Source organism: Pyrus communis, chromosome 7 (genome assembly GCF_041283825.1).
Source record: "Pyrus communis isolate YQ-2024b chromosome 7, ASM4128382v1, whole genome shotgun sequence".
In the NCBI taxonomy this organism is placed as follows: Eukaryota; Viridiplantae; Streptophyta; class Magnoliopsida; order Rosales; family Rosaceae; genus Pyrus; species Pyrus communis.
The window spans coordinates 29,417,375-29,431,770 of NC_142571.1; the positions used below are offsets into that span (position 1 = coordinate 29,417,375).

Here is a 14,396-nt window from a genome sequence, read left to right on the forward strand (position 1 = left end):
TTCTACTTACAAACCAAGCCATTGAATCAGCCGCCCTATTGCAACGCCAGTCAACTATTTTCTATACTTAAAAGTTTCAAAATCAAACAAATTTTGATACGAGCAAACGGTCGTCTAGTAACTTGTTGACTTTGTGTTATATTTAAGGTGCAATAGGATTCAACTCGCATCACATTGATGATAAATCACCAAATAATCTTCAGTAAATGAGCAAATCCCTCGTTTTCAAATTCCTATCTTGTCTTCCAAAACTTTGGTAACTTGAGAGGACGTTTGACTAATTATTAGCCAATCTCTTACTATAATTAGATATGATTGAACAAATTTTGACTAATTTTTCATTCCTGTAGGATGATATATTATAATTGGAAAATTTTCATTTCTTAAGCATCGTTTGTGTCAAGTAATTAATGGACAAATTGACTCATAAAACAAATTAAAGGCCCAAATTGTAACCGAGATTTGTGACATGATTTCCATTTGAGTGCATTTTTTTTAATTTTATTTTTCTTTTCTTTTTGGCTTTATGTGATAATTCCAGGCTACTAATTAATTATGTAATTGCAAAACTGACTCATAAAATTGACACTGGATATTAGTATTGGGATTATTGATGTAATTAAAAAAATTACCGTTTATTTAATTAAATTGTTTCTTGAAAGCAAATAAATTTTTATTATGGAAATTATTTAATGCCAATAATTTTTTCCACAAAAAAAATCAAACGACCATTACTATGACGACCCCACTTGAAGTTAACGGAAAACTTGATGCCAAACAGTGCGTAATGACGTTCTAAGATTTATATAGCTAATCTCACTTAGTGGAATAAGGCTTGGTTGCTGTTAAGGAGACACTTCAAAATAAAACTCTCCCCCGAACTCCCAGCCATCTCACATTTTAACGTTGATTTTTGTATAAATATTTAAAATATTATATTAACAATATGAGATAATAAAAAATTCATATAGAACGACATTTTGAGAAAATTCTAATAAAAATTTCATATAGAACGACATTTTGAGAAAATTCCTTTGCATTTTTCAAATCAGAATTATAATTGCCAGGTAAATCACAAGTGGACTTCGTCATGAGTGACGTGTACGGGGAAAATCCCTAAAGGCTTGGCTGCCAAGAAATTGTTCCTTTTTTGGGGGTGGTGTAAATATATTTTTTTAAGATTTTTTAATATTTATTTTCCACAAGAAATGGTTGCCAAGAAATTACCATGGATAAAATTTAGGGATATGCTAACCACACACTTTATTTTACTTCTCAAACATCCATCGATTATTTATATTCGTTGATCTTCTTCAATTTATTTGATCCGAATGTTAAAAATTAAAAAAATGTGTGAGAATTAAAATAAGGTGGGTGGAGATTGAGAAGGTGAGAATATCCGGGTAAAACCAAAAAAATAGGAATGTGATATCCACACATCCTTTTTTACTTCTCATACACCTTTCTAATTTTCGATCATCCGATCGGATGGATTGAAAATGATCAACGGATAGAAATTAACTAAGGGTGTATGAGAAGTAAAATATGATGTGTAGATACTACATTCCAAAAAATAGGGCAGAAAATACCCACAGACATACAAACACCCGCCACGTTACTCCCAGCTGTTAAAAAGTAAATTCCATAAAAAATACAGGTTACAATTAGAAGAAATAAAAACTCAAATCGCCACCGGCATTTGGCAAATGACGATTACGCCCTCGGTTCTCACCTTATTTACCCACTTGCAGAAGAGAGCGAGTGAGTAAATCAACCAATTGGCCAGCGTGAGCGGTCAAATTGTTTGACCAGCGAATGGAGCAGGGCCGGGTATCTTGGGCCTCACGTGACAGGCCTCACGAAATTCAAGACAAAAACTAACGAAACGAAACGATATTTTGCTGTGTCAGCAGCGTGTGATGTTCGCTCATTGCGCGCGAACTCTCCCCGGGCCCACACTGTCCACGTGGAAGAGTCTCAATGCGTTCTCGGGATGCGGCGTTGCGTATTTGGTATCTCTCTCTCTCGCATCCTCCACGGTTTGCCTACAGAATACAAAAACAAAATTACCCGATATTTTCCCCATATTTAAAATAAATAATTTAAAAAATGGAATTTTTACGAAGTACTAAAAATTAGGAGGATAATTTAAATGAAAAATAAATAAATTTTGAGGGAGGATTTTCTAAATTTGGTTGTTGAATCCTATATAACTGCGATTTCAGTGTTGGGTTTTCAACCCTTTCTCTTTTGCTTCGTCTTCACTCAAATTTTCTCAGTCCTCTCGCCACAACGCCACACTCCCTCTCAAGTCTCGAGCTTTCCGTACACTCTTCCACCTCTCTCTCTCTCTACAAATCTCCTTCCGTTTCTCCCTCTAAAGTACTTGCTAGATTTCTCGGTCCTGGATTTTGATCATATTTTTCTCAAAATTTCACCCAAAATTGCAAATACTGTAAGGAAAAGACTGAACTGTCAATCTCCTTCTTACCATTTTTGCTGGTTTTTTACTGTATTTGAAGGTCTTCTGTGCTTGTGTTTTTGATCTGCTCATCTCGCCCTGTTCTCCATTGGGTCTTTGATTTTTTTGCATTCGATGCAAATTTAGAGAAGTCGAAGAACCCAAAAGAGAATTACGGATTTTGGATACAAAAATGGAGTCGAGTATTCTGTGTCCAATCAAATACTCAGAGCACAGAAGCACGACAAAGAAACTGATGAAACCTCGGAAGAAGGCGGCATCCGAGTCCGCTTCCACGGTCACGCGGAGAATCGTACGGATATCTGTGACCGATCCGGACGCCACGGACTCCTCCAGCGACGAAGAGGAGGAGTTTTTCGGGCGGCAGAGAGTGAAGCACTACATCAACGAAATCAACATCGAGACCGACTTCAGGAACAGCCTTGTCATCAACAACGCCCGCAAACGGCCGGCGGCTGAGATTCCAGTGAATCGGCGGCCGATGAAGAACGCGGTTTCGCCGACCAACGGCGGAAAGAAGTACCGCGGCGTAAGGCAACGCCCTTGGGGGAAGTGGGCGGCCGAAATTAGAGATCCTGCTAGACGTCAACGGCTGTGGTTGGGGACCTTCGACACGGCAGAGGAAGCCGCCATGGTGTACGATAATGCCGCCATTAAGCTCCGCGGTCCTGATGCTTTGACTAATTTCGTTGCTCCGCCGCAGAAGGAAGAGGAAAAACCAGAGCCACCGGTCACTGAGCCTATCGAGGTGGAGACTAACGAAACGACGTCGGCTTCTGGTTACGATTCCGGGTCCGAGTCTCACAATCTGGCGTCTCCAACCTCCGTCCTCCACTTCAGAAACCAACCCATCATTGAAGAAGCTGACAAGCCCCAAAAATTTCAGGTGTCCAACCGAGTCGATGAGGACGAAGACGAAACCAAAACCGGTACGAACATTTTATCCGACGATTTGTCATATTTCGGTAACTATTTGCCTCTGGACTTGCCGTACTTCGACGACGCATTCAGTTTCCCAGCTCCGGAGTCGCCGCTGTTCGATTCGCCTCTGTTTTTCGACGACGGCCCCGCCGCGGCAGCCTCTCTTCCGGATTGTTTTATGAAGGACGATTTCAGCGAGTTGTTCCGAGACACGTACGACACGTCGTTGTCCCATACGACGTCGCCTATGTACCAAGGGGATGACTACTTTCAAGACATTTTGTTTGGTTCCGACCCTCTTGTGGTCCTCTGAGCCACCGCTGACAGAGCCAGAATCACAGTTTTGCCGCCGTTGGCTGGCCGAGATATCGGCCACAATTTTTGTTTCGGACGCTTTTTATTTATTTATTTATTTTGCTGTGTTAGTGTTTAGTAGTTAATTATTCCGTTAAAAAGTTGACGGAGAGTTTAGTTGATAAGTGGGGAGTTTTGTTCAGAGTGTATAATTATTATGTATTAATTTTGGCGGATCAATGAGAATTTATATATAATAAAGTTATATATATTTTTGAAAAGATAACGATCGATCGTGCGTCAAATTGTTAATTGTATAAGCATAATTGTTTTTAATTATATGTTGTCTTTTAAGCTAAAATGATCTATTGTTATAACCCCTCATTTTGTTTTCTGAGATTTGAAATCAATAGAATTGGTTATTGAAATCAATACAATTGAAAAATGAGAAGTTATGTTAATTTTAGAGATAGTGAGCAGTTAATTAATTACTGAGCTCTCCATCGTGGCATTCCTTTTGCTCAAACAAATTGATGCTCTTTCATATTTGAAATCAATAGAATTGGTCTCAACGTGCAAAGTGAAAAATTATGTTAATTTTAAGAACAAAATGAGTAGTTAATTAATTACGGATCTCACCCACCGTGGCATTCTTTTTGCTCAAACGAGTTGACTCGGAGTGTGAGTGTAGTACCGCGATTTGCGGTTGTGGCCGGTTGGATTGGGTCCAAATAGCAAATAGTTGTGTGAAATGTGCGGCCTCCGATTTTGTTGCTTTTGTTTTCTTGGTCAAGATTTATATGTCACACGTTCACATAAACTAAAATTTGTTTCCTTTCTAGCCACTTTTGCTATGTCATATTGCCGGCCTCAAAATACACACGCGTTCAAAGGTTGTCGACTTTGCACCATTTTGTTCATCACTTTTTTGATAGAGCTACCAAAGTTACTTGTAAATTGCACCGTTATTTGGGAGGTGACGGAAAATAGTCTTCGTAACATTTTTTAAAACAGTAAAAGTAACGACGAATAAAGGGATTCCAATGAGAGGTGAGTTGTTATGAGACATGACAAAAAATAGTCTTCGTAACATTTTTCAAAAAGAATATTTGGCGTTTTATGGTGAATGCAATGATAGGTTTAGAAAATATGATTATGAGACGGATAGTCATGAGAAAATGGGGTAAATAAAGACTTGTAAAGGTTGGAAAGAGATGTTAAAAAAAATATGGAGTACTTGGAGCTAACGAAATACATGACTCAAAATTAAAGGCAATGGCTTCAAGAATTCATATAACCGACCTCGCTTAGTAGGATTAAACTTGATTGTTGTTGTTGCAATGACATTTAATGAGATTCAACTCGGAATTGAATTATTATTTAAGTATTGATTAACGTAATTAACGTGTTTATTTCTTATTGGTGACATAATATTTGATTTAAAAATATAACCTCTAGCATTATCATACGAAGAATATGCGTAAGGGGCTCTTAAAAAGAATATTAAATTTAGTCATTGGAAGGCCTTTAGAGAACATAAATACCCTGCAGAAACTGGTACTTGTTTTGCTTGAGTATTACTCAATAAATTGGAGTTAGCAAATAGAATTAAGGAAAAAACAAGGGGAACTTGCCCCCATGATTATGTCTCAAATCATCAGTTGATATTTCCATCTTGATTAATCATACACTGGGAAAGACCCAACTGAAGCAGAAAAACTTGTCATAGTCATATCTTAAACTTGATTAATGAATCTGTACTTTTTAGTTGTTGCATGATTTTTTTTTTTTTTTTTTACTACAACCGACATTCAACAGTAACCTATACTAAATGGTGCGAGAGAGTTTACTCCGAAACATAATAAGTTGAACAGAAAAAACCCTAGTTAAGCACTCCACCATTTATAATTTTCACATAATAATTTACAACAAATATGATAATTAAAAAGGAAAACAAATATGATAATTAAAAAGGAGAACAAATATAATAATCAAATAAAGTCAGAGTCAAAGAGATACTGTCCCGCGATAATTATAATTTGTTTGTACCCATGATAATTAATTTGGTAATGTATGATTTTTATTTTATAAGTGAAACGATAGCAATCTATCAGATTATTAAATATTTTAAGTAAACTTATAATCTTCGAAATATGACATTCTAAATTAAATTTTGGAGGCTCCTTAAACGAAAAACAAAAACAAGGCTAACTTAACAAAATTTTGCATCATACAATGCGAAACTGCATAATTGGCATCGTTTAATTACTTTTCTTCTTCTTTTTTCCCAAACAAAAAGGTAAACATACATATATATAATTCGATTTGAGTTGACCATTGCCCCAGTTCACCATTATTCCAAGGGCTCCAGCTCCATGATATACCAGATAGCATCAATGTAAAGGTCGAAAAGGCAATGAAGATCGAGGGGTCCTTTTAAGCTGGTTGCCGGTTGGTAACAAAAACGAATGAATTGTGTTCTATTTAATTTGTAAAAGTCTTTTTAGCCAAAATAGTTCTTGAGATTTGTATAATTCATCATTTTGTTCATCATCAATCATTTTGGTCATTCCTTGAAAATTTTCCATTAAATAAAGATAAAATGACAAAAACACCCTCAATATTTATCAAATAATTTTGACTCATTGTTTATTAAATTGAGGTTATTTTTATCATTTGGTCCTTAATTTTTTCAAGGAATGATCAAAATGATTGATAATGGACAAACTTAGGAACCACTTCTATTGATTTCAAATCTTAGAGATCAAAGTGATGAGTTATGCAAATCTCAAGAACCATTTTGACTAAAAAGCCTTTGTAAAAATATATAAATATTGCATTCAGTTTTTGTTTGTGACAAATGAAATGGAATCTTTAATCCTTAGACTTAGATTATTAGGATCCGAAGCAGATCCAGTTCCACATGAAATTGCTGCGAAAAGCCTATAATCTGCGTCATGCTGCGTTAGGTCATGCAAAAATATGGCGCGTTATGTTTCCGTCTCTTATTTCACACACAATTGTGGTCTCTCCTAGACCTTATCACTATGGATTTACCTAAAAACTATTGGTTTCGGATCATTGTAACGCATTGGAGTGTGACTCGACAAGAATATTTCAATAATTTCTCAATTTAAGCGCCCTTTATATGTATATATATTGTACTTATGAAACCGAACGACCGCTTCATCATATTGCAGTATGTATTGAAACTGTTCTGGAATATTACAAACATATATTTCTTTTAAGATACAATTTTAAAGGGCAAGTTGCTTTCAATTTTAAAATAAATTATTTGTACAGTGATGACTTCCACTGAATATTAACGGGGCATAGAAAAAAATCTCTTCAGATCATGAATTTCCTTATTGGCGGAATTCACATTCAACATATTAATAAATTGATAAAAATGTTAAGGGTGATATTGTACCAGGTAATTAACTCACCTACTGTAATTACCTCTAACAAAAATGCTCAAAACAAAAGGGGGGTTTTCCAAATTTCACCATTGCATGAAAAGTATGTAATAATTATATGATAAACCATAGTGAATTTGCGATACATATACAATTAAAAATAAAAATTGTTAACTTTCAGCTTCCTCTCTGGAGATTTTTACAGAAAAGAGAGCAAGATTGTCACATGTTAAATGTGATTTTTTTTCACTTTTCTAATATATTATGTCATGCATGCATGTCACCTGGAATCTTTAGAGCATTTTCACCCATTTTAGTGAATTTGAGTTTAGGAATGGACTTATGGCAGTAATTCACTTAATAGTAAATTGCCATGGCTGTTACTATATTCTCCACCCATTGTGAATAGTAACGGACATGGTTTTACTATTCAGAAAGATTTGTTTATTTATAGTGTATAGTTCAATTATAGTAATTATTGAACATATGAGATTAATTTAGAATAGGTGACTATAATTATGTCACGTGTTCATGTCTATAAAAACTTTGTTTATATTTTAATAAATGAATTGTGCTACATCTTAAAAACTTAATAACATATACGTAATAATTACATGTAAACGTTGAATGTTTTTTATTTGATTTTTTTTTAAAATATTTTTCCTAAAAAAATTTTGAATTTTTTAAAAGTTATTATTACAGAAAATAATAAGAATCATTGGATTAAAATGAGAATTTGAAATCGAGGTCTTAGATTTGGCCACGTGTCGAGTACATTTGAAATAGCCGTTGTGTGGGCCCTAGGCGACAAAATCTTTGTCGCCCCACTCTTCCAGCTAGGTGCGTGTACTAATAACACATTGCGTGTGCCTGGTGCAAAAAAAATAAAAAATAAAAGGCCATGCTGACGTTAATGCCATGGATTTAGATACGGACTCAGAATCGACATGGCTAGCGGCTGGTGCCCAAAATTGGATGGATGTGTGTTTTGGGATAGATTTGAAATCTAACCATGTCAATTTAACATGAATAGAAATGCTTTTAAGATCTCAATAAACGTACCTGGATCTTTCGAGGACCAATTTCTGGACAATATATAGCTAAACAAATTAAAGCTATTTATGCCATTGGCCAAAGGGGATTCAGTTTTTTGCTGCATAATTTAGTGAAATACTCAATAATAGACTGTCAAAGCACACAAAATTGAAAGTAAAGAAACAGCCATTATTTGCCGCTGCATTTTCACCTAATATCAATTGAATGAGAAAAAAAAAAAAAAAAAAAAAATCTAGAGCGCATAATATCAATTGAAGATGATGATACTGTGTATTAAGACACGAAAGTGATGAACAGTTTAAAGGTAATCGTGTATATTTTGGTTTAGGAGATTCTACTTTACACCGTGTAAAACATGGTGTTTAGTTCCTACAATTTGAGTAATCATACATTTTTTGCAGCCATAATTTAGAGAAATTTTTTGTATGTATCAAAAACACGGTAACGTAGTATTAACATTTAACGCGTCATAACTTTAAGCTAATTTTTCATTGCTCAAATCATTAGCGAGTCTGTTAAATTCTCATGACATTATATTTTTAAAGATAGTATGTGGATCAAATAGATTATCTTAAAAATATATTTCTGTAACGGGATGAGATGCATACACACACTAAAGCTATGTCACTGTAATGGAACTAACTTCTAACCACATTATTAGGTATCAAACACATCCAACCAAGTGCAAAAACTACCAAGCTTAAAGATAAATGGTTAGATTAATAAAGTATAAGTATCACCAATTGTATTCCAAATATAGATCATAAACTATATAGTGTGCACAGAGGTGGACTGGTGATGCAAGTCATGGTGTGTAACACAAGAAGATCTCGATATTTTAAAAATGGCATATTATTTATATAATGTGGGAGGGAGGCATGGGTACACAATAAATCAAACCACGCACTACTACCTCAAATTCTCAATCATCACAGGATGATTGCAAACAATTGTGTTTGAAAATTTGAAAATATTATCCTTCTGCATAAGTGTGTGAAATTTGCTTAGTTTTTGTGTCAGCTTCATGATGTTTATTTTTCACGTGACAAGCTGCTGCATCTGGTTTCTTAAATCGATTACTTTACTACTGTATATATGTTTGAACAAAGCTAGGGTTACAAACTATGTGCAGGTCACACTGGCAAAGTGGCATCATACAAGTTGGTGAAGATGGTGCGATGGTAATAATCCCCGCTTGCTGCTGACAACTTTAACCAAAACATGTAACAAAAACTGACACTTTTAGGTTTATAATTCAAAAGGTTCAACAACTTTTTTCACTACTCACTTAATTCCGAATTGTTCTCGCAACGGCCATAACATTTTTTATAATTACGGGTAGTTGCCAAAACAGTAAAGTAGAAATTAGATCTTTCTGTATATATGTATATATGATTAAATAGTTACATTTAATGAGGGCAGTCCATGCAGAGTATTATGCATGTCACTACTAGCTAGCACAATTGTTTTGGATGTGAACAATACTTGGTTACTCAAAAATGAATAGAAATTCCTACTAAAAACTTTTAATGTTTTAATCATAGAGCTTTGTACTTATGATCAGAACCGTTCATACTATGAATCACACTATAAAGATTATCTCTGTAAAAAATAAATTAAAACTAAGATCATTTAGTCAATCTATTGTAACAAATAAAATAGACGGCCGGTAATGCTTTTACCAATATCGTTCATTTGTCTTTAAATAGTTTGATGACTAAACGACCTTAGTTTTAATTGATTTTTTGCAGAGACGATCTTTATAAAGTGATTTATAATATCAACGGTTCTGATTATAAACACGAAGTTCTATAAATTGACAACGAACAATTTTGAAAATTTTTGAGTAGGAGTTCCTACTCATTTTTTAGTAGTCAAGTATTATTCTTTGGATATTTAGTCTATCAGCTCCTCACTAGTGACCTGGTTTAAGGTTATTTGTGTCAAATATTCATAGAGACGGGTCATTAGGCCATTTAGAGTCCCAACTTCACCATCTATTATTAGGTGTTCATAATGAAAGGTCTCGGGAGTCGATTGGTACTATTAGAAGTAAAACCATACACTTATATTTGTATTTTATTTTCTCAATTTCCTGATATGAGACTTATATTCAACAATTTGAAGTATTTTTATATGGTCTTTATATATATATATATATATATATATATATATTTACTTTCTTAGACGGAAATTAGACTTTTTTTTGTCAAACGACAAATGTTTATTAAATACGTATAGAAAGTTTACATCAATAGCAAGTAAATCGAAAGGCCACTCAAGTATAGTTCATTTTAGAAATGAAACAACCGTGCGATGTCCTGTTACAGAACCCGACAGTCTTTACTTTTGTTTATAGAAATTAGATGTCAGATAATTCAATTTTACTTGCTAATATCTGAGTTGCTGTGCAATCAAACAAGAAAACAAATAACAAATCCAAGGAATGAAACAAAAGTGAAATAGATGAGGACAAAATCTTATCGAGTCAAACACTCGAAATTGATTCAGAAGCCAACTGTCCAGATTAAGATTGTTTATCATGCATTGACACACAAATATATATATATATATATATATATATAGATATATATATATGTATGTATGTATGTATGTATGTATGTATGTATTGTATATGTATATAAAATATTATTTGTCATGAAATTGCATTAGTATCTCACTACAAAAAAAAAGGGCTTTGGATACAAAATTAAGGGCACAAATATTTATTTTGTGGGTATTGAACAAATTTTACACACAAAAAATTTTATTTGTTTCCTTTTCTATAAGGGCACCAACTAATGTGCTCATTCTCTACAAATTAGGCACAAATAATTTTCTCTCTCAACTTTTTCAAAACAATGGATTCAAATATATTTATTTGTGTCTATATATTACTTCAAAAGACACAATTAATTTTTTTTATTATTTTTTTCTGAGACTTATGACTCACACCTTACTTTCTCTCCCTCTCTTTAACCCACCAACACCCTTAAACCAATCCACACCCCATTTTCTCTCTCTCTCTCTCTCTCTCTCCTTCCCTTAACCCACTCACCACACACTCTCTCCCCCCCCCCCTAACCCACCCACCACACACTCTCTCTCACCCGATTCACCTCCTCCGCCCAAATCCAAATCAAGCTCTCCGTCTTCCTCTATCCTCCCACATTAGTGGGATCACCCAAATTCGTCGCCTGAATTGTGACTCCACCGACACCAATCCTCAATCCTCAGTCTTCACTTCGTGAATTCGTCCCCTGAATCGTGATTCCACCCACAGTCCACACCACCTTGCCCGAATCGAGCTCTCAATCTTAGTCCTCACTCCTCCTCACTCCACAAGGTAAGAATATCATGCAATAAACTCAACCAAAGTTCATGGATGTTGTTTTATTTTGAATTCGGTTAGTGATTTTGAATATGGGTTCTGAATCAGGGCTTTTGAAAACAGTCTTTGAATTAGGGATTTTGGATTAGGGTCTCTCTATACCTCTCTCTCTCTCTCTCTCTCTCTCTCTCTCTCTCTCTCTCTCTCTCACTCCTCTCATATCTGGGTTTTTCCTTTATTTTTTTTTTCTTTGAAAAACACCAACACCACCCATGCATCATATTTGAGTTCGTGTTTTTTCGTTTCGAGTTTATATCTTATGAGATCTGACATATATATTTTGTATCTCGCCTCATTGCTTATGGATTTGAGTTTTGAAATTATTTTACATTTTTTTTTCATACTTGCCCGTTGCATGCAATTTTGGATATGAATATGATGGATTTTTGGTTAATTCATACAGTGAAGTTTCTTGGTGACTGGTTTGGTCGACCCGATCCAACTCATATTGGAGCAGTTTAGAGCCTTGTTCACTCTGTCTCCGCAACCTCAAAGGCCCTGCCCTTGTCACGCCCCCATTGCCGGTTCGTATTCTGTATTTGTATGGAAGAATTTCATATCTATTTTGGATCTTCAATTTTTGGAAAAGCGTAAGTCTTTTTATTGATTTATTAGGAGTTGTCTTGATTCCACCCCTCCCCCATTAATTATTTATTTGTTTTTGACTTTTCTTTTATGGTGTGGTAGCATTGAAAGAAGAGGATTTAGTAATTGGATCTAGGTAGAGATGAAATCAGAAGTGAAATACAAAAAAATGTATTCAGATGTGAAGTTCTTAAGGTGCTAATGTTTAATCATGTTAGTACAAGTTTCATCATGGAAAATGCAATATCGTTATACTATCTATGCTAAGTTAAACAAATATTTACTAGGTATGTGATTAAAATAAGCAACTCACTTTGACCATAAATAATATACATACTTATATATTTCTGTGATTCAGGTGAGTCAGGTGACCATGAGCTGAATGTATTATCTCCAACCCAAAAATTGCTTTTACAACCCGAAGTGAGGAATTTGAATCTTTGAGATGGCAGATCTTTGTAGGTGTAATTTTGGACTGATTGTGTTTTGAATTCGACTATATTTGTGTTGGCTTCTGATGAATATTGTAGTCTATGTTAGCTGAGTGAGTCTTTTCTCACTGACATCAAGCTAGAGATTATGTCGGTCTTCAACATTATTTGGCCATGGTCGCTGTTAATAGTATTAATTCCATTTGGTCAATTTCTATGGTTTGTTACAAAATGTACCCTAGTCTTTGTGTTTGAATACTAGAATCAAAATGAAGATGATAATATTTCTGCACCAAATCTGAACCTTGAGCAATTAGCCATGTAATCTTATGTAGAGTGTGATGAGTCTGAACAATGTAGTAATGCACAGTCAGTTGTTATGGAGGGTGGACTTATTTTTAATACTTGTGAACTTATTTTTGATGAGGAATATTTGTATACTTTCCGCATCCATTGTTGGTTGTTCTGGAGGGTGGAGTTGTTATATAAGAATCATCTTAAAGGAAGTGGTGGAAAGACCCTTGAAGCAAATAAGAGTCCTCCCACAAAGGTATTCCCTTCTTACTTTCTTTATCCCTTCATTTTCTTTGCTCTTTTAAAGTGTGTGGTTTTTCTTTATCTTTGCATTTGTTATTCATGACTTCTGTGAGAGTCCATATACTGCATGTCATCTGATTAATTCGTTTATGGAGCAGCAAAGATTTGATGAGGTGCAAGGCCTGCTGGGAAGATGCATCTGTCCAAAAATGTTTGCTTTCAAGTTCTTTCTTTTTTTTTTCTTTTTTTTTTTTTTTTTTTTTTTTGTATTAGAGAGAAAATATGTAACACTACAATATATGTTTGTGAGATTTATGAAGTGAAAGTTGGTTTCATGGTTGTAGGCTTTCTTCATTTCGTGAAAATTTAAATTTTTGCATTTCGTCAATTTAGATTCAATTTTTCAAATTTTGATTTTTTTTTATTAATTAATTCATGTTGGCACAATTACAATATAAGTGCCAACATGGCTGGAAAAGCTGATCTGAAAAGTTGTCAAAACGGGGCACAAATGGGCTATTATTTGTGCTGGCCTCTCTAGCACAAACACCCCTATTGTGCCCTTTTAGAAATGGTGACGCCCATAGAGGGCACAGACATAAAGATAGTAGCTGCACTGTTGCTATTGGTCTATGAGCACAATTGTTAGTGCTTTTTGGCCTCAAAGGGCACATATAATTTATTGTGTGCAGTGCTCATTTTTCTTGTAGTGTCTCTTGCACGCTTTGGCAGATGCACGAATAATCAGTAAATAATTAGGATAAAAATGGAAATATCTTGTCTACGTTTTACATGTATATATAACGATATAGATAGTGATATATAGTATATCTTATCAAAATTCTCAATTTCCTGTTTGTTGTAGTCTGGACGCACTCGTCGCACTGTTCTCTGTGGAAGTATTTATGTACAGCAAGAGGGGGCACACACTTCCTTACATTCTCAAAGGACCTAAAACCCCATCCCAATGTCTCCAATAGGATAATACCACTTCACCATCAAGGCATCTGAGGAGCGGGGTAATATTTCACTGTCAATAATTAAGCGAAAAATATTAGAATCAGTCACCCATGCACGTAAGTATATAAATAATGATTTGCCGATCATAACAAAACTTATATCAATCTAATTTCAAAACAACCAACAATTCTCAGTCGTCAACAGTTGTATATACATGCATTATAGGAAAAAGGTGTTAGAAAATTGATTCAGTTAATATACAAAATGAAATCCTCATAAAACTTTACTAAAAAAGAAGTTAATTTCTACAAATTAAGTACTGG

At 34.6% G+C, this 14,396-nt stretch overlaps 1 protein-coding gene and 1 long non-coding RNA gene across 4 annotated transcripts; both read left to right on the plus strand.

Moving 5' to 3' along the window:
• Positions 1–2,180: 2,180 nt before the first annotated feature.
• LOC137735408 (ethylene-responsive transcription factor CRF4-like) lies at positions 2,181–3,983 on the plus strand. Its single transcript, XM_068474833.2, has one exon. The coding sequence runs from the start codon at positions 2,655–2,657 to the stop codon at positions 3,714–3,716; it is 1,062 nt and encodes a 353-aa protein (XP_068330934.2). The 5' UTR covers positions 2,181–2,654; the 3' UTR covers positions 3,717–3,983.
• Positions 3,984–11,281: 7,298 nt separating this feature from the next.
• LOC148696033 (uncharacterized) lies at positions 11,282–13,501 on the plus strand. 3 transcript variants are annotated; one of them, XR_015964335.1, is made up of 4 exons: positions 11,282–11,515; positions 11,964–12,084; positions 12,504–13,126; positions 13,272–13,501. It is a non-coding gene; the product is annotated as an uncharacterized LOC148696033 (long non-coding RNA). The 3 variants fall into 3 exon arrangements; XR_015964336.1 differs by having other exon boundaries at positions 11,969–12,084; XR_015964337.1 differs by having other exon boundaries at positions 12,018–12,084.
• Positions 13,502–14,396: the final 895 nt, after the last annotated feature.

Bases quoted from the DNA above. Each gene is read 5' to 3' on its own strand.
- LOC137735408 (XM_068474833.2), top strand. From the start codon at position 2,655: ATGGAGTCGAGTATTCTGTGTCCAATCAAATACTCAGAGCACAGAAGC.